The sequence below is a fragment of the Colletotrichum spaethianum genome (assembly GCF_022836535.1).
Source record: "Colletotrichum spaethianum MAFF 239500 DNA, contig08, whole genome shotgun sequence".
NCBI classification, from domain to species: domain Eukaryota; kingdom Fungi; phylum Ascomycota; class Sordariomycetes; order Glomerellales; family Glomerellaceae; genus Colletotrichum; species Colletotrichum spaethianum.
The window spans coordinates 862,537-880,284 of record NW_026054778.1 but is presented as its reverse complement, the minus strand read 5'-3'; the positions used below and the strand labels follow the sequence as shown (position 1 = coordinate 880,284).

General features: G+C 54.6%; 2 protein-coding genes across 2 annotated transcripts; both read right to left on the bottom strand.

The window, feature by feature from the left end:
• Window positions 1-6,965: 6,965 nt before the first annotated feature.
• ColSpa_04083 (meiotic expression up-regulated protein 26) lies at window positions 6,966-8,586 on the bottom strand (the record flags this gene model as incomplete). The annotated part of the gene is made up of 2 exons (XM_049270295.1): window positions 6,966-8,275; window positions 8,325-8,586. The coding sequence occupies 2 exons, from the start codon at window positions 8,584-8,586 to the stop codon at window positions 6,966-6,968; spliced, it is 1,572 nt and encodes a 523-aa protein (XP_049126252.1).
• A 7,896-nt stretch (window positions 8,587-16,482) lies between these two features.
• Window positions 16,483-17,259, bottom strand: ColSpa_04082 (uncharacterized protein; the record flags this gene model as incomplete). The annotated part of the gene is made up of 1 exon (XM_049270294.1): window positions 16,483-17,259. One exon carries the CDS (start codon window positions 17,257-17,259, stop codon window positions 16,483-16,485), a length of 777 nt encoding a protein of 258 aa, XP_049126251.1.
• Between the last annotated feature and the right edge of the window lie 489 nt (window positions 17,260-17,748).

Sequence of the window (17,748 nt, the reverse complement as noted above, 5' to 3'; positions counted from 1 at the left end):
CATCGGCTTTGCGGACTATGAAGTGCAGCCAGTCGATCAATAGCTCCGGCGCTGTGTCTGGACTTTATCAGGACGTTCGTTGCTAAGTCAACTTGAGTTGCTGAGCCGGTTGCTGGTTGCAACGCCTCGGCTACAGAACAAGCGAAATGTTCGAATGTGATGCGAAGAGGGATCGCCTGCAGAGTCATGCAAGGTACTTCAGCAAAGGCAATCATATCTTTCGCAACTGCACCGCAAGGCGGGTGGGGAAGACAGATAGGGAGAGGACTCTCCGCAGGCAGGGAGGCAGGAACGGCTTGCAGAGCGCCATCCTCGACTCGGCTGTAGTCCTGCTATAAGCGTATGCAGGCAGGAATGTCTGGGCAGGTGATGATAGGCCGGGCGAGGAGCAACCAACGTCAGTAGCAGTTGCACCAGGATAAGATGGCAGCTGCCAAAGACCGTTCGTTCCCGCCCACAACTAGGTACCAAGTCGAACCTACTGACTTTGATGTGATGATGACGACGAAACACGATGCATCCAGACGGCCATGCAGCCCGCCCTGCCAGTGAGACAGTTTGCCCCCATTTCTTCCATGGTCATCTTGTACAAGTTGGCACAACACCTCGTAACCACTCGTGGTGTCATTCCACAGCCTTGAGAGACGACCCGGCAACCTTCCTTGAAAACTTGCTGGGCTGGCCACCACGACTTCCGGAGGCACGTATGCGGCATGTGTGAGTCAACGCGGCGCCCTGCGCTACCGATACTAGCCTTGTTCGTGCCTCTCCCGCGACACGCTGCACATCACCGGATCGCAAGGCATCTGTGAGCGCGCCAAGCGAATAGGAAAAGGAGGAGCTGAGAGCGCTGGACGTCGCCGTGTTGCTTAACGGGGCTCCCCGTGGTGATGCTACTTGCGCTAACCCATCTGCTGTACACCGAAAGACGAACACTCGCTATCATCCTCGCTCTGGCCCAGAGAGATGGACGAGGCAGGATGATATAGGCCGGGAGGTCCCACTGTTTCGGAGTCGGCTTCAGCAGGCTCCAGCTATGTTCAGCTAGGGGCTTCTCTAGTGCACTGAAACCTCGTGGAAGCAACTCTGCATCTTCAAACCTCAGATCGATCGGTTGGAGAGACAACGCAGGTAACGAGAAACCTTCCGTCCGATATCAACGAGTCGCCAGGGTATTTGCAGCGGGACGAAGAGCCTCTTTTCAACCTCCCCCCCCCCCCCCCCCCCCCCCCCCCCCCTTCCCATTCCCCATAACATAAGTCAGAGTTCAAAAGATTCAAAGCTTAGGGAAACATGAGCATCTGCCGAATAGGCCAAGCGAAAGGACAGAGTGAGACACAATCCCGGTCGCTCGAGCATCGGCGCCCGTAGTAGATGAGCTCCTTCTTAGTTGCGCATTATGTGTCCTCTAGCTGGAGTCTGTCCTTCATTTCCGACTCGAAGCCCTTCTCGGCAACCGGCTCGGTGTCCGGAAAGGGCCCACGCAGTCGTCGGAAAACATGTCTGAGGTGCCCAGTGGCCGGGCGATTGTCCCTTAACTACTTCTTTAGGGACACCGATGCGCAACGTACATCATACATCCCATTGCTCAATATTGCTGACATTTCCTGCCTGGTCGTTTCGCAAGACCTTCGGATGTCGCCTGTAGGCTAAGAGTTCAATTATAGCCGGGTTCTCCTGCACGAACCACGGAATGCACAAGATTGGCAAGCACTTGTTCGGAGACGATGCAGAGTGCGAACTGCGGCAGCCGGGTACCGCGAAACGTCTCACCTCCGTCAACTCATGACATTGCCAAGACCGGTATGATCCTCAGCCCACTATCCTCTTCCTCTCCAAAGTTGGCAAATCGTTAGCTTGAGCTTGGGTTGCTCTCCATGAAGCTCATTAGCAAGATAACCGGGAGGTGATATTGGTGGTATGATATCACGTATGCTGGGACTGTACTCAACCACCATTGCCCCGAATACCAGTTGCGCAGCTCCAGAAGCCAACATGGTCGACTAGCAAAGACCGTACACGCAAAAATCGCAGTTGGTTTTAGTTGTCAGACAATGTTGATGCTCACCAAGCGCTTGGCATGTAGCTCCATCAGACGAACTCCCATGGTGAGGGCGTAGTTTTACACATCCAAGTCCCATGTTGGCACAGTATTTGAGGTCTTCATACATACCGGTCGTCTTACCTATGTACATATAATATCTTAGGTATAAAGTCGTGGCCGCCAGTCGTTGAAGCACAAAGTTGCTGCTCGGGGTTCAAACCATAGCGCAATACGAAGGCATCAGACGAAATAGCTTAAGGGTGCACACGTCGCCATGTACAAAGCAGGCCATCAGACGATGCCTGTACCATTAGCAACCGGTTGCGATTCTGGAATTGATTGTCTTCGTTCGACACAACGGAAAACTCACTGCTATGATTAGCGCTCCATTGCTTTTCTGGCTTCCATCAACGTTTGACTACAGCCAGTCTCAACACAGTCACTTGTCTCCGACATTGTACACCAAGTGATGTTGACCAGCCGGTGACACCAACAGGACCAACATATGCGGAGCTATTCGAGCCAGTCCAATCAGTCGAGGACAATGGCTTACCTCGAAAACAAGATCCATCTAACAAAGGGAGCGGAGAATTTGTGGCATGAAGGACAGCAAACAACTGATCGATTGGTTGACACCACTTCATGACAGCTGCTGTGTGGTGGAGGGGCCTTGGTAAGCACATGTTCTCGCCGGCTTTCCATTGGCTCGTTGTCGCTTCAGCTGCAAGGGGTTTTAAGTGGTTGCAGTTGAATGCTATTGGGAGCCACCGCTTTGAGACTGAGGAGCAGCACCAACATCTGGCGAGAGCCTCTTTGACGCGCTAGGAAGTGCCATCTTACCACAAGTCCATGTCATTGTGCAATCCCTCCTCTTCATCCGGTCATCGTACGATGCGAGACCGCTACAGCATCATCCAAGACCTCAAAAGTGGCAGGTGGCAGCCCTTAAGTTTCTGTTCAGGGACCGGGGTGTGGCGTCAACGCCAACTTCCTCGCCAGTCGTTCCGACCTGACGTTGCCCCTTTTTCTTCCTGGTATATCCCGTCCCCCTTGCCCGCACGGCCGATTGGGCACAACGAAAAGCCCGGATACGACCTCGTACACCACTTCCGTGGAGTAGGCATCACCGGGGGCCAGCACGGAGAACAAAGAACACACAGCAATACCACGACCTTGGAACCACCTTAGGCGTTCCCGGTTGTTGCGTCACCCTGCTTGCTGTACGTCCGTAGGGCAAAAAATAAGCACGATCTTCCGCCTATCACCTCTCTGTCAGCCAGATGAATATAGAGAGCTTGTGCGCCGACCTCTCGGATACATAATGGCGGGGTCTCCCAGTCGAGACGCATGAATTTGGGAAATTGGACACGCACCCCCCCTTAGACTCCAAGAAACCTCTCTTTGGTACTGCCCGCCGCCGTCACGGACAGATCCTTTTTGGTTCTCTTGCCTAAATGGATCTTCTCCCGGGATACCCGTCGAATCGAAACAACCATCTCAAGAAAAGAAAAAGTGGGAGGTGCCAGGGAAAAGTTTGCAAAGCACACTAGTTTCCTGGAATAACCCTGAGGGGATCACCAAACGGGGCTTCTCCAGCGAGAGAAAATGCCGGGAGGGCTGGTCTCCGGCACCGAATTCTCTCCATCCGCATCGCCCGGGGGTACCGTTCTCCATCGAAACGAGAGCTTGTTGCAGCTTTCTGCCTCCCAGTCAGTCGTCTTGGGAATTCCCGACCGGGCTTCACCGGGCTCGCAAGTGAAGGCCGCTCGGGTCGTCCAAACTCTTCGTCAAAATAACCGCCGTCACCTCAACTTTCCACGGCGAAAGTGCCGTCGTTTGTTTCTGGGCAGTGCATAGCGAGACCCCGTCGATCATGCACGTGTCTTGCATTCGAGAGGAACCACATACACGCGACACGCAACTCAATTCGCCCTTGCATCCAAATGACCAAGCGGCTCCTCTTCCGCCATCAGCCCCATCTGAACCAGCTTTCGAGCAGAATACTGGAACGGTAAACCCTCCCAGAGATGCATCGACGTGGTGTTCAGACACGCAATCTGAAGTCATGCCCGTCCCCCGCCGGCGGGTAATCGAAGCGAAGCAGGTGGTGGTCCCTCCAGCAGCCTCCACCATACGGGGCCCCGTGCCAGTAATCCTTCACTCTTCACCGGCTATGCCGGGTTCCTGACCCAGCCCGGTAGTTTGTCTGTCACCCTGTCTGGTTCCTGGTCTGATGTTCTTCCTTAAAACCCTGCTTCTAGCGTGCCCTAGGCCCTGACAGCCAGTGTGGAGCAGCCAGCCTGTTCCGCTCGCTCTTTTGCCTATGTACCATTTACCCCGGTACACTCCTATACGCATGAGGCTTGTCGACGTCTGCTCGGGAGGGGTACGAAACCAGTACACAGAGCCAACAAACAACGTCGTGGCCCAACAACATCAGCCCCAGTCGGTAGTTGGCGGTTCCTGGACCATACCCTTTTAGGGGCACAGGTCGCAGGGCAGGGTTGCGGGACCATGACGGAGAAGACGACTACACTCCGACTTCCCATGCCCGCGGCCTAGGCCCCAGTCCCTTTGCTCGGCGTCCCAACACCTCCTCCATCGATCTTGACCCATCGGCATCCGGGTGGCTCTCCTTTTCACCTTCCTGTCCTTGTCCTCGGATCCCGCAAAGGTACGAGTCCGGATGGCAGGTCCCTTCTTGGAACACACGTCTCGATACTACATGCCACGTCCCTCCCTCCCCTTGTCCTTGGTATCGTAGCCCCCTATCTTTCAATCCCTGGAGGAAGGGAACCGTGACTCTGTCCGCCAGACCCCTGAACCCGCGCCGTTTACTGAACCGGGGACAGAAGGGCCCTCCCCTTCTTGGGCCGTTCCATGTTCTTCTCCGGCGCTTCACTGCCACCGCGATTCACGGCCGGGATGGCGGGTTAAGTGCTGCCAACTAAGGTTGGGGTTTGGGGAGTCATAGGAGGCAGCTCAGAGAGGTCCTGTGTTCCGGGTTGTGAGCAGAACCCATGGCGGATTGCTTGGGGTGGTCTTCTTTGCGCTCTATGGATGGTGACTACAAGTCCGATACCCTGCTCTCCGTGACAAGTGCAGGCCGGGCAGTCGGGCCAACTGGCGCAAGTCTCACGAAATCACGACTTCACCAAGGTGCCCTTTTCTGAAATGACCGTGTGTTCCTCATTCTGCGCGGTTTGGGTGAAAACGATTCTAACTAGTACTGCTTTGCCACGAGGTTTCCCAACGATAAAAGATTTCCCTTCCCATTGTGACCCTATTTCTCTGGTCCGGACCGGACAAATGCCCCCCTCTTCCCCTCTGCTTCCTCCCCTCCCATCCGTGGCATCGTCCCTCTTTCGTCCAGGGACTTTCAAAAATTTCCGCCCGTCCTTTTTACCCCCTTATCCCATCCGCATTTCGCCTCGTTCTCCTTTTCCGTTCCCCTGAGAGAGTTATAAAAAAAAAGCCCCAAAATTCCACCTTTTCCTCCCCTTGATATCATTGGTATGTCCTCCTCAAACAAACAGTAAACAATGACTAAAATAAAATAAAAATAAAAAATGACAACAACGCGCGGTCCACGGTTCGGAGGGCCACCTGGCACTATTTAACTATCTACGATTATGGTTTCCTGGACAACTTCCCAGGTGAGAGAGAGATGGAAGAACAAAGGAAAAGAAAGCAGAAGAAAAAGAGTAAACAACCGAAAAAAACCCGGGTGAACAAGCAAAAGATAAACATCAAACAAAGTTCTTTCGAGACAATCGGAATTAGGCCCCGTTTTCCCTTCCCTCTTCGCGTGGCTTCGTTGGTGACTGGCCGTTATCGGATCCTGCACTCTGGGTCGTTTGTGTTTGAACGTGGCGGCAAATGAAGCGGGGAAACAAAGAGGGCGACCGTGCGGAACAAGACTCAATCAATCCTTCTCATGAACGGGGCGTGAAAAACGTAGAGTCGTGCTTTGCTCATACGTGGAATCAATGTAGACAGCGGCGGGCGAAGACGAAAGGAAAGGAGAGGAAAGAGAGAGAGGGTCAACCGTGGCGATTGTGTCGGTGATAGGTAAGGTAGTAGATATTTTGGAAATCGTCATGACATGCCCTTCCCTTTTCTCTTTCTCTCATTCTACTCCTCTTCAGGGTAAGGGGAGTTTGCAGTAAAATCGTCGGCGTCTTCTTGTCTTCTTGTCCACACACCAACAAAGAAACCCAACACCCTTGAACACTTCCCAAAATCTCCCGTTTCCCTCCTCTGAGGTATCACATGATGCCCATGTCTATAAATGGTAGGGTCAAGGAAAAAGGCTTCGTTGTTTTTCGTGACGACGTTTCGGATCGGGGTGTTTGTACCACAGGCACGCGCTGCGGCGGAGGCCAAACTATGACAAAGGAAAGAAGAAAAAAACAGTAACAAGAAAGAAGTGGTATCAACCGTGTACGTTTTTTTGGGGGGGTGTGGTTCTGCAACCAGAGACTCTCGAGATCAAGGATGGATGAAGCAACAGCTGGCAGCCATCAAATCATGCCAGGCATGCCTTCCAGAGGGTTCATAACGTTGCCCTGCTGGCCGTGGCTCTGTCCTATTTGCCCGTGAGTCATCTGGGGCATAGGCGGCGGCACCTGTTGAAGGTGTTGATGTTGTTGGGCCTGGTGATGCTGGTGCTGATGCTGTTGCTGTTGGTGCTGTTGCTGCATCTGAGCGGGCGTCGGCGTGCTTGTAGCGGACGCGGCCGACGAGGTCATCTGGGGTGTGATCGGGGCCTGCTGTGGCATGGGAGGCGCTGGCTGTTGCTGCGGCTCAACCTTTGGCTTGGCCATCTGAGACGCCGCCAGGTTGCGGTTGTGGTTGCTCTCCCGTCGACGCTTTGGCGCATCCTTGATCTTGGGATGGGTGTGACACTAAAGGAGACGAGTTAGTCCTGCGGTGACACATGGCAATCTGCCCCAACCGATGCCGTGATACATACCTTGTACGCGTGCCTAAACCATGTGGTACCCTTCTTCTTGCTGCTGACAAGAGCAATCCAATCGTTGCAGCTGCCGCACAATCCTTCCCAGACATCCGGGTTGCCGTCCATCCGGCGTGTCTCTTGGGGCTCCTGGAACGGGTTGCCCGTGGCGGCGCTGATGCCGTGGGTGAAGGACTTGTCGTACCAGAAGGCCGAGTTCTTGAGCACCAACCAACGGCCAGGCTTGCAGATTCCACACCATCCCTCACGCTTGTTGCCGTGACCTCTAACCCATCTGGGGGTGTACAAGTCGCCTTCGAACCGCAATTCTTGCTCGTGCGGGACAAGATCAGGGTCGGACGGGTTCATGTCTTCGGGAGGGGGTGGGATCTGCTCCTCGTGCAATGAAGCGTACAGGTCGGGCGGGTCTGACAGGTCCGTGTAGTGGCTGTGAAGAGAATGGGGGTCGGCATTGCTCTGAAGCATACGGAAGAGTCCATGGGACAGGAGCGGCGGCGGGGCCTCGAAGTGATGGGCTTCGGGGTGGAAGCCGTTGGACGGCAACTGCGACGGCAAAAGCATGTTGTTCATGCTGTTTCTCTGGTACTGCGGCGGGGCCGCCATCATGAACGGGTGCTGCTGCGCGGCTTGGAGATTGGTGAAGTTCAGAGGGACCTGTTGATGCTGGATCGTGGGCGATGAGTGTCTCGAAGACATACGCTGGTGGGCACCGAAGGCATCGTGACCAGGATGAAACACAAACGGTGTTTGACGTCGGTTCTGTTGGGTTCCGTACGATCCTGTCGACCATCTCTTCGTCGTTCCACGCTCAACACTGTACGGAGCAGATCGCATTCCCGGGCGGGGTGACGGAGAGGCTCGGCCGCGGCTTTGAGTCCTGACGAGTTCAGATCGGCTTTGAGGGGTCATCCGGGGAGACGCCACGGGGGACAATTGCGTCGACGACATCAACGAATTGCGGTTGGACGGCGGAGGGTAGTCTGAACTGAATGATGGCGCTTCTGACAGGGCGGCAGAGAAGTCTTCGTAGGATGGCATGTCGGAGAGAGCGCCCGACGTCGACATGGTGAATGATGAGCCCGACATGCGTCGCGGATTGGGGCCGCAGTCAAAGTTGAAGGTTTCGCTATCTTGTTGCTGGTATCTCAAGTCAAGGACGGGAATGGCTTCGTCCGTGGTGTATGCTTGGCCAATCATCTCAGTGTCCAGGCCGGGGAATTCAAACGTGTCCTCGGAAGGCTTCTGATGCCAGTCTGATACGCGCATTAGCATGCGAGGTAGCCTCTGACGAGGTTGACTCACTGTTCTCCATCGTGGTGACGGGGTAAAAGTCTTGTTGATGAACCGAGACCGGGCGGGACATGGCGTCGCTGGGCGTCTGCTGGAATGGGAGGGGCGATGAATCCCACGATGGGAGGGCGCCGAAGTCGTCGCCCATACTGTAGGAGAAGCCCTCGTGAATGGTCGCAGGTCGGGGTCGCATGCCTTGGGACGTTGGGGTTGTCCAGACTCCAGCAGGTGCTCCTACGCCCTCTTGTTTGACGGGCATGTCATTACCGTTCATGTTGATGATGGGCGTTATACGAGGCGGGACGTCTCTTCTGAACTTGTTGTTGGGGTTGAAAGTGAAGGAAGGTGTCTGTATTTGTTGCCGACTAAATTGTACTTGTAAGTCATGTATGCCGGAGGCTGCAGGGACGGGATGGGGCCTACAGCTGTGCCTGAGCAGAATCCATGGTGCTTAGACAGGAGGAGAGCAAGGGAGCGTGCGGTTATTCAATTATTGGGTTGATGCTGAACGGGGACGGTGGGTTGTTAGCATTGATCCTCGGACGAGGGACACCAAGGGTGGCAGTCGGGGGGGGATCCACACTGCCCACGTATCGACGAGTGCGATCCGACAGGCCGCAAGAGAGCATTTCCAGGAACTTACTTGGAAGAATCTGGCGCAGTGGCCAACTTAGGCGGAGAGATACAAATAATCTCCGGGCCAGGCGAGTAATGGGCAGGCAGCTTGAGTGGTAGCGGGCTGTTGGGGCCAGGGAAGGGGTAGATTTTTTTCTTTCCCTTCTTGGTTCCTCTTTATTTCGGATGCCTCTTGATCCCTTTCTGGTCTCTTCCTCGAAGACGGGTTGGGTGATGATGAGCGTTAGGGACAGCGGGTCCTCGCGATGAGGCTAGTGGTGGTGGGAGGCGGTAGGGATTCCCGTCCTCAGCGTGGTGTAGAAGGTGTGTAATAGCGTGTGTGTGTGTGTGTGTGCGCGCGTGTGTGTGTGTGTGTGTGTGTGTGTGTGTGTGTGTGTGTGTTTGTTTGTGCGTGTATGTATGTGTGTGTTATAACCGGGCAGCAACGTAAAGGAGCGTGGTGAGTTTGCGATAAGCGACAACCTCTTTTGATGCTTTGGTGACGAAGTTGAGAAAGTGGTAGAGCGCGCAGCTGGTCGTCTGGGTTCCTGGCGGGATAAAGAGAGCCAGCTCCCGGAGAGTAGGTATTATAGATGCGAAGAGGCAGCCCCCTCGAAAAAGGAAAATAATATTATAGGTTACAAGGCTCTCTGTGTCGAAAAAAGGAGTGACTAGCAATGGGAATCAAGGACAATGAGGCCTTGGTGAGTGGGACGCAAAAGGAGAGCGAGAAGAAGACAGGTTGAGGGGCGGTGCAGACGGATCCTAGAGGTATAAAAGAAGTAGTGTGTAAAAAGAAGCATCATCCATGAACAGGCCAATAGGTCTGCACGGTCAGGTTCGGAACGTCGGTTGGAGCTAAGCCGGATTCCCTGATACAAACCTCTTCCTGTCTGTGAACTTGGGGGCAGAGGCAAGTGTACAAGAATGGTGCTTGGCCTGGCTCAGTAAGAGGGAGGGAGAAGGACGAGAGTTGCAGGGGTGTCTTTTTTGGTGGTGGACAAGGTAACATCTGTTCGTCGATGTGGATGTGTGGGAGCGAGATGCCGATGAACCAGGGAGCGGCCCAACTCCCAACTGTTTTTGGAAGACGAGGACAAGGATCAAACACGCCGACAGGGCTGTACCCAGATTGTGAATGTGTGTTCATAAACTATGTACATGGCACGAACTCGGCGCCGCAAGAAAAAGCGTGATGGAGGGGGGGAGTCTAGTTGCGGAAGAGGCAGAGAGAGGCCCGGATAGAGGGTGGAAGGACAGAGAGGAAAAGAGCTGAGGGTGGTGTGGAGAGTTAGAGGACTGAGAGCCAGAGGGGGGGTGGAAGAGCAAAAGAGATGGAGATTGTGAGCAAAAAAGTAAGAGGAAGAGCCCATGAAGAGAGTAACCAACTGACCAGTCAGAGGACGAAAGCGATGGGATGGAAAAAAGAGGGTAAAAGGTAAAAAGAGGAATGAATGAATACCTTGCCGGATAGAGGCTCACTTGCGCCTACCATAGCCCATACAGTACCATGGTGGTGATTATCTCCTCACAAGAGCCCATTTATCTCGTCATACGGAGACGCCTACAGGACCTTGTCAAAACGCCCTCCCCCTTCTAGACCTTTTAGACCCTCCCCCCTTCTCCTCCTACCCATCCCCTCGCCATAGTGCACGCCCACGGCGGCAGTGCAGGTGTGGATTTGTAGCAGAGAAATTCATCGTGACGAAATGTAGTACTAAACTTGGACGACGGAGCGTCCACTCGATGGCCTGCCATCGACAATAATCGCACTTGACGTATGAACTAGAAGACGCACCCCTTCGGTGGTCGCCGGCGAGGGCCATCAGGGCTGAGATTTGGCGAGGACCCTAGCGATCCGAAGGAAATAGTTCCCGAGGAGGTGGCTTGTCTCATCCCATACACCCACAAGTGGCAACATGGCCCTAGGGGCCGAGGACAGAGAGGGGCCGGGGAGACTGAAAGTGAGGCATCGGGATGGATCACGGCTAGTGGCTTGGGGCCGACGGCCGGCAGGCTGGCTTTCTTTTCCTGCTATGCCGAAGCCTGGAGGTGTAATGGGTTAGGAGGGAACGCGGAACCGAAGCCACCTTGAACTGGGGCCTGGTCTGATGCGCTCCTTGGTTACCGTCGTTTTCGATTCTTCTGCCCTTTTTCTGTCGTATATCTCCGCGGGCAGGTTTTGCGTTGCGTTCCAACCTTTTGCGGCGGAAACCAAGGAACAGGCAGGGGTCACGGACGAACCTCAGTCCAGTATCGAAATGATACGATGCAACTTGCCTGGAGTGTCAGTAGGCCGAGTCCGTACGGGACGTCTGCAAGGTAAATCCGCCGCGGTGCTAGGCCCAATCCTGATCCCGTCCCAGGCCAATGGGGGGGGCATGGGGGCCATGGAGAGGGGCCTCGGGCAAGGTCTGTGTAGCAGCTGGGTGTGGGCACTTGAGATTCTGTCGGCGACCTTCCTGGGGCCAATCAGGCTCGGGTACGAAGATCATGAAAAGAGAGTGTTTGGCAAGAGAAGCAAGAGGATCCTGACGTCGGGCTCTCGTTTTGGCAGCGAGTGCGTTGCAGGGATGGCCCTGCCAGTGTTTTGTCAAATCCCTGGCTCCCCACATGATGAACCTGGCATCCTATCCTTTCCAGCAGATCCGCTCTCGGGCTTCTTTTTCTTGTTCATTCGGCCGTTGTGCCAATAGCGAGCAAAGAAGCGGGAGGCATGAACAAGCACAGATGCAGTTATGTGCTTTTTGGGTCGAAGCGAACGAAAAATGTCAGTTTTCAGATAGATCGATAAGTCGGCGGCGGCGGCTGCGGAGCAAAGAGATTGCTATCCGGTCGCAGCTCGTCAAGCTAGCTGAGCTTAAGCTGAGCTTAGCTGGCTGCTGCAGTATGCAAAGCACACACGGCTGGAGATCGGAGAAAATGTGCGAAGGGTTGCCATGAGTGGATGACAATTTGGCTATCCATCTCTTTCCATCTTGTCTGTCTGTCTGTCTGTCTGTCTGTCTGTCTGTCTGTCTGTCTGTCTGTCTGTCTGTCTTGCAGGCCGGCTGTGATCCGGGAGGGCTGCAGGGGCTTTCACGAGCGGAGTGTTGCCGAGGGGGAGGTACCTAGCCTCGGAACCATGTGGATGAGGGGTCAAACGAAGAGATTCTAGTCACAGCTCTAGTTCCGGTTCCAGTTGCAGTCGTTTCCAGGCCAGGTCAGTCCAGCTGGGTCCTGATGCGATCCGTCAAAGAATTGGAATCGTTGGTCTTGGGCCAACAAGCCCGCCGGCCGGCCTGGGATGGCAAGTGGATTCGAATGTTTGGGCATGGTCAAGAGTGAGGAGTCAGGCGAGTCTCTCCGCTGCCCAACAGCACGAGCCAAACAGGGTGAGTGCCCACGCGACAGGCATTACGTCTCTAACAAGGGAAAAAACAACAGAGAGAGAGAGAGAGAGAGAGAGAGAGAGAGAAAGGACGACACCATGTTGCACATAAACCTTGCGAACGGGGAGCGAAGGTAAAGTCGAGACCAGACCATGCGGATATACCCAGGCTAGGGCCGGACGCCAAAAGGGGAGGGAGGTAGTAGAGTTGGAGATCAGAGCAAAAGAACTGGCGGAAAGACTCGTGCCACTTATCACCAATAATGGAGGGTATACGGAGCGCCATGATGGAGCCGGGACGCTGTCGATATCTTTGACACCGTTGGTCGGTTCGACATGGTGGTGGTGCTGGTGGCACGGAGCAGGCACGTTTGAAGTTGACTTTGAGCTGGCCAGCCACGCAATATGATTTGTCGCTGAGGTAAGCATCTGCAGGGGCTGTGAAGGGGTTGCGGGTGTGTGGGCTGGCCTTGGCCTGGGTAGGTTCCATTCTGTTCCGTACCTGAAGAGAGGTACGTACTCCCCTTCTGCTCCATTCCTTTCCTCTTCCTCGCGGGCGCCGCTCTCTCCGTCAGCGTCGATGAAGCATGGGGAGGGGTTGCGCTGTATGTAGCGTATCGCTGTTTGTGCCTTGCAGAGTGCAGTTCTAGCACAATGATACCAATCTACATCTGCCTGGTGACACTGCTCATCCATTACTGGTGGTCTACGTGTCTCGTCCGTCCTTATTTTCCCAACTTGGAGGGTTTGCACTAGACGGATGGCCATGTATCAGCGTCTTTCGTCCGTTCTCTGGTTATATGTAGCTGTAACTCTCGACTCTTGACTCTTGACTCTCGACTCAGCTCGGTACCGAAAACCCGGTCCATCTCCGGTCCTTCATCTCATCGTCTTGTCTGTTAACAGCCTTTCTGTCAAATCCTAATTCTCGTCAAAACCCCCCTTTCCACATCTTTGACCTCTCTTGCCCAACTCTCGCCACGTTCTCCCACGCTAGCGTATTTGTCCATCCCACAGGCATGTCAAGGAGTACGACACGCCACAGCGCAATGGAATTTCGAGAGCCATGGTACGCAAGCCGTGCCTAGCTTCTGATGGCGGGATTCGTTGTACAGCGTGTCAAATCCCACCCACTTGCCGCTGACTCGCGGTCGTGACTCGCTGGATTTGGGTCTTGTTGACTGCAAGTCCACTGGGGACGCGGGGCTGTGCCAGGGGGTTTGCAGGGGTGCAAGCTGTCTCAGATCTGTCACAGAACGACACACCCTTGTCTCGCTTTAGCCCCTCGACTGGGTTGACCGTTGACTGCAATCGCTCTTTTGCGAAATCGTGAGCCCCGTCGGCACGCGAGCCTCTCGTTCTCACTCTCATCCCAGATCGCCATCCTCTTGCACCCTTCTGCCTCTCCGTGCCTCTGGTGTCTCTTTAGTCACCGGGCGTCTCTCACGTGCCTTGCCTCAGCCGCAATTCAGTCACCTGGCGCAAGAGACACCACGCCGTCCCACGTCTGTCAAGGTACTGTGATGGGAGACTCGTCAGTGTAATTGGAGCACTCGATTCTATATCTCATCGTGTGCAGGCTTCTCCTACGTCGCTCGACTTTTCGTTTGCTCCCGCACATGGCAGGTTAAAGGTCAACTCACATCGTTGCCCACCTCATCTATCCGACAACCTCACGCTGGCGCCATCTCGCTGATTTTCCCCCACACGTGGCTAACCCTGTGTCTGCCACGCGTGCCACAGCTGCCATCATGTGTATAGAGGCCGAATTCCATACTACTTCGCTTTCGTTTGCATGCTTGTGTCTCCCGTGGCCACAGCCGCTCTGGCGCAACCCTTTCTGCCGTTACTTTGATCCGAAGTCGTCGTTGTGCGTTGTCGTCCACGAGGTTCATCCCCATCTAACTTATCTGTCCTCTTGTGAGTGGTCTGGCAGTCGTCCGGCTATGACAAAAATCAAATCAAGATCAAATTAATTCAAATACTGTTGCCGCACGGATGCTGGCGTTTGGGCTCTTGTATGAGACGTGAGACTTGTCAAGAACTGGCCAAGTCTAGACGAAACTCACGACACATCCGGACACTCTGGCTAACGTGGCTTTACATCGCGCCTGTTGCTACTTTTCTGCTTACTCAAACGCATCTTCTGGTTACCGCAACCTTAACCTTCCCCCCTAAAATGTGTTGTAGAGACGTTTTCTGTTTGGCTCTTGCGCCAAGAGTGTTCACTGGTGCTGGCGATCCAACAAACCTGGCTTCGCGACTGGTTGCCCCTCACCTCCCCCTCGCCGTCGCCCCCGCGCTATCATCCCTTGACGCGCCTCTTTGCGAGCCGCGCCCACCTCGTCTCGAGTAACCTGTGATTCGCTCTGCCATCTGCCATGATGGATATACGTACCTGCCTCCACGATGTGCCACAGTGGGCTGATCTGGATCATATAGTTACCTAGAGCCACAATTGCGACAGTAGAGAGTCTGGCCGAAAGTTGACTGGATGTTAGTCTTGATAAGAAAAGAAAGCTGTCGTTCCTGAGAATAATTAGAACTACCAGAAAGGCCAGTTACTCCGCGACTAACAGGCCGCTTGGCGGCAACAACATGCGTCATGTTAATGCCTCGAGCCTGTGGCCTTCCGTTTGTTTTGGCAATAAAGAGTCGTTCATCCATATAATGGAAATCCGCTATAGCTCCGTCGGCCATGGATCTCCTTGCTAAATTCATGGTGCACTCGCCTATGATGGTCGCCAGCTCCCGCCATCGCAATCCGGATTGCGGGCGTGACTTGACAACCGGGGACCACCATCCGGCACGGATTGTACACGCGTAAAGTGGCTCTCCCCAATCATGATTTGTCGCTAGTACGAAACTCGTGTGTTGTTAAAGCTTGTTGTGCGAATCTGTTGGCGAGAGTCCACTCACTACGAATACTGACATGGCGCTAACGATGCACATCGCCAGTCCGTCAAAAACTCTGTCGTAGGGCTCTATGTGTTGTACAGTGTCAGTGAAACTTAGCGTGGCTTTCCTTAGTAGGACAACGGTCGCGGACATCCGTCTTGCCGCCATCACACGCCACGCTGCAACCCAAAGCGAATAAGAATTGACACTCCCCATTAGATCGGATGTGCACATTTGAGAGCAACGCAAAAGCCGTCTTTGGCCTATTCGTCTGTGCGAGAGATGCAACGTCTGTCTCGCGCCGGTGGCCTCGCAGAGTCTCCAGTATCCGGTGCCCAGCTTCTATCGTGCCTTCGATGAGTTGTTCTGTGGATCCTCCGGACTGTCCGCCGACAAGGGCTGCTTGTCTTGCTTGCATGACAACCTCGGACGTTTTGGGAAATTACGCCAACTCTCCAGCCATGGCCGCTGTCTATAGCACGGCTCTTATGGAGATCATGGACCAATAGTGACGCGACTTTACCCCGCCAACGATTGCTTGTCGACTCGGCTCGATATTGGACACCAGACATCAGGCGGATCATTGGGGGAGGCTGACAAGATCCCATCTGCAGCCACAAGGGGAAAGGAGGCGAGCAGGGTAGCGACGAACTCTCTGTGGTGCGCTATGTTAGTCGGCGTTTTATCAGGTTTGTCGATGTGTTTGATGTTTACCATAGCCAGAGCTAGTTCAGTTCTTCCACAGGGCGACCAGGAAATGATGGGCTCGACAAGGCCTTGGCTCCGGCGAAATGTACTTTTGTTTGGTACAAGTTGATTTCAGGATCGACGACGCCGTAAATAGGACGCTCCAGGCGTCATAGACTCCTCACGCCCTCGCTCTCGGCCGAGCCCTCGCCACTTCGTGATCCGGGAAAGCCTCAGGTTGCCGAAAAGAAAGCAACCCCGAATGGGCCACTTGTGTGGGCAGAGCAAGATTCAATCACGAAGCCGAAGAGGCCCGCGCTAGGTCAATGGTGCGAGATCGTACAATGGATGAACCTGGATGGAAAGTGAGTATGGGTGAGGGGCCCAGAAGCTGGACGTATGATGCCTGAAGTTGGAGACCGACAAGACATCACCAGCTATGACAGGCCCAGAAAGGACTGGTCGGCCGACTGCCGGCCGTCAAATCGCTCTGCGTCAACTTCACAGTGTTGCCGATTAGAGGTAGAGTGCCGAACAGAAGATTGAGCCTTGACAGTGAAATATTGATTGGTATGTAGGCACAAAGCCTTTGAGGCAGTTCTAGTCTTTGTTAATCCTTTTCCATACCTCTTGCTCGGCTGCGGCCAGACTGCCACCAGCAGCTTGCGCCCACTTTTTTGCTGTGTCCCAGACCCCTTCTTCGGACTGAGTCTGGAATCCTCTCTCAGCAGACGATGTCACCGCAGCATGGTGAGCAGCTCTTTGATGGCTGCTGAATTCAGACGCACCGACGTCCTGTTGATATCCCGGAGGGTGTTCAAGGCTAGATGTAGGATCGCCTCCTAGTGGAATGGGTCGCGGTCCAGTCATCTGAGGTCCGCTGGCAATAGACGTGGAAGAACCTCGCAACGCTGAGTGAGACATGGCTGGAGGAGGAATGCCCATCTGTGGAGGGTAAAAAGGGGTGGCCTGAGTTGCGGGCGTTGGGGCTGGAGGGTGGTAGGCCTCGCCCGCCTTCGGAGGCGGAGGCAGCGTTGAAGTGCCTGCCATGGGCATCGGGGCAGCACCTGGCTGGGGCGGTGGAGGGCTGACATCATCCGTCTTCTGAGTTGGAGTTGGCCGCGGGACAGGATATGCTTGTGCGGAAGCTGTCTGGACAGGGAGAGACAGGGCGGCACCAGGCTGTGCCGGCGGGTACGGCTGCTGGTGGGTAGATGATGGTGCGAGAGCGGGTGCGGGTGCGCCGACTCGACTGTGCGATAGCTCGGGGGTGTTATGGGAGTGAGCGTTGGATTGCGGTTCCTCGGTCTGCGGAGTGGCTTCCGACGCCTTGGAGGCGTTGATCGGAGTGTCTTTGAAGATGGGAATGGCAGGCATGGCTTGACGTTGGACTTCTTGGCTAAAGTGTGAGAGGGACTGAAATGCGGGGGTTCTGGCGCGTGTAGTACTTCGAAATATCTAGGCTGCCGTGTGGTTTAAGTTGATTTGAGTGAGATCGCGAGCGTCTTTCGTGGGCTGTGTCTGAAATCGGCTCGGAGTCTTGAAGCAGACGTGGCACGTTGTGTGGTTTCCTCTGTGACAGGCGGAACCTTACGTGACGACGTCATTGCTGAACTGGGGCGCTGTCAGGTGACTAGAGGTGTGTGGCCGGTGAAGGAAGGAGCGGCTCGGACCTAGGGAAACGGTACATCTTTTCGTCTTCACCTCGTTCATTCTTGCCCCATCCTCGGGAAACAACGTCGTTCCGCGGGAGAGTCGTCTCTGTTGTCAAAGCAAACAAGGGGGATGTGAGCAGGAGTATTGGGTAAGTATGTGACGCTAAGAACGAAAAAGGAAGTCGGCGGTTGTCCAAACCAGCATCGGGGA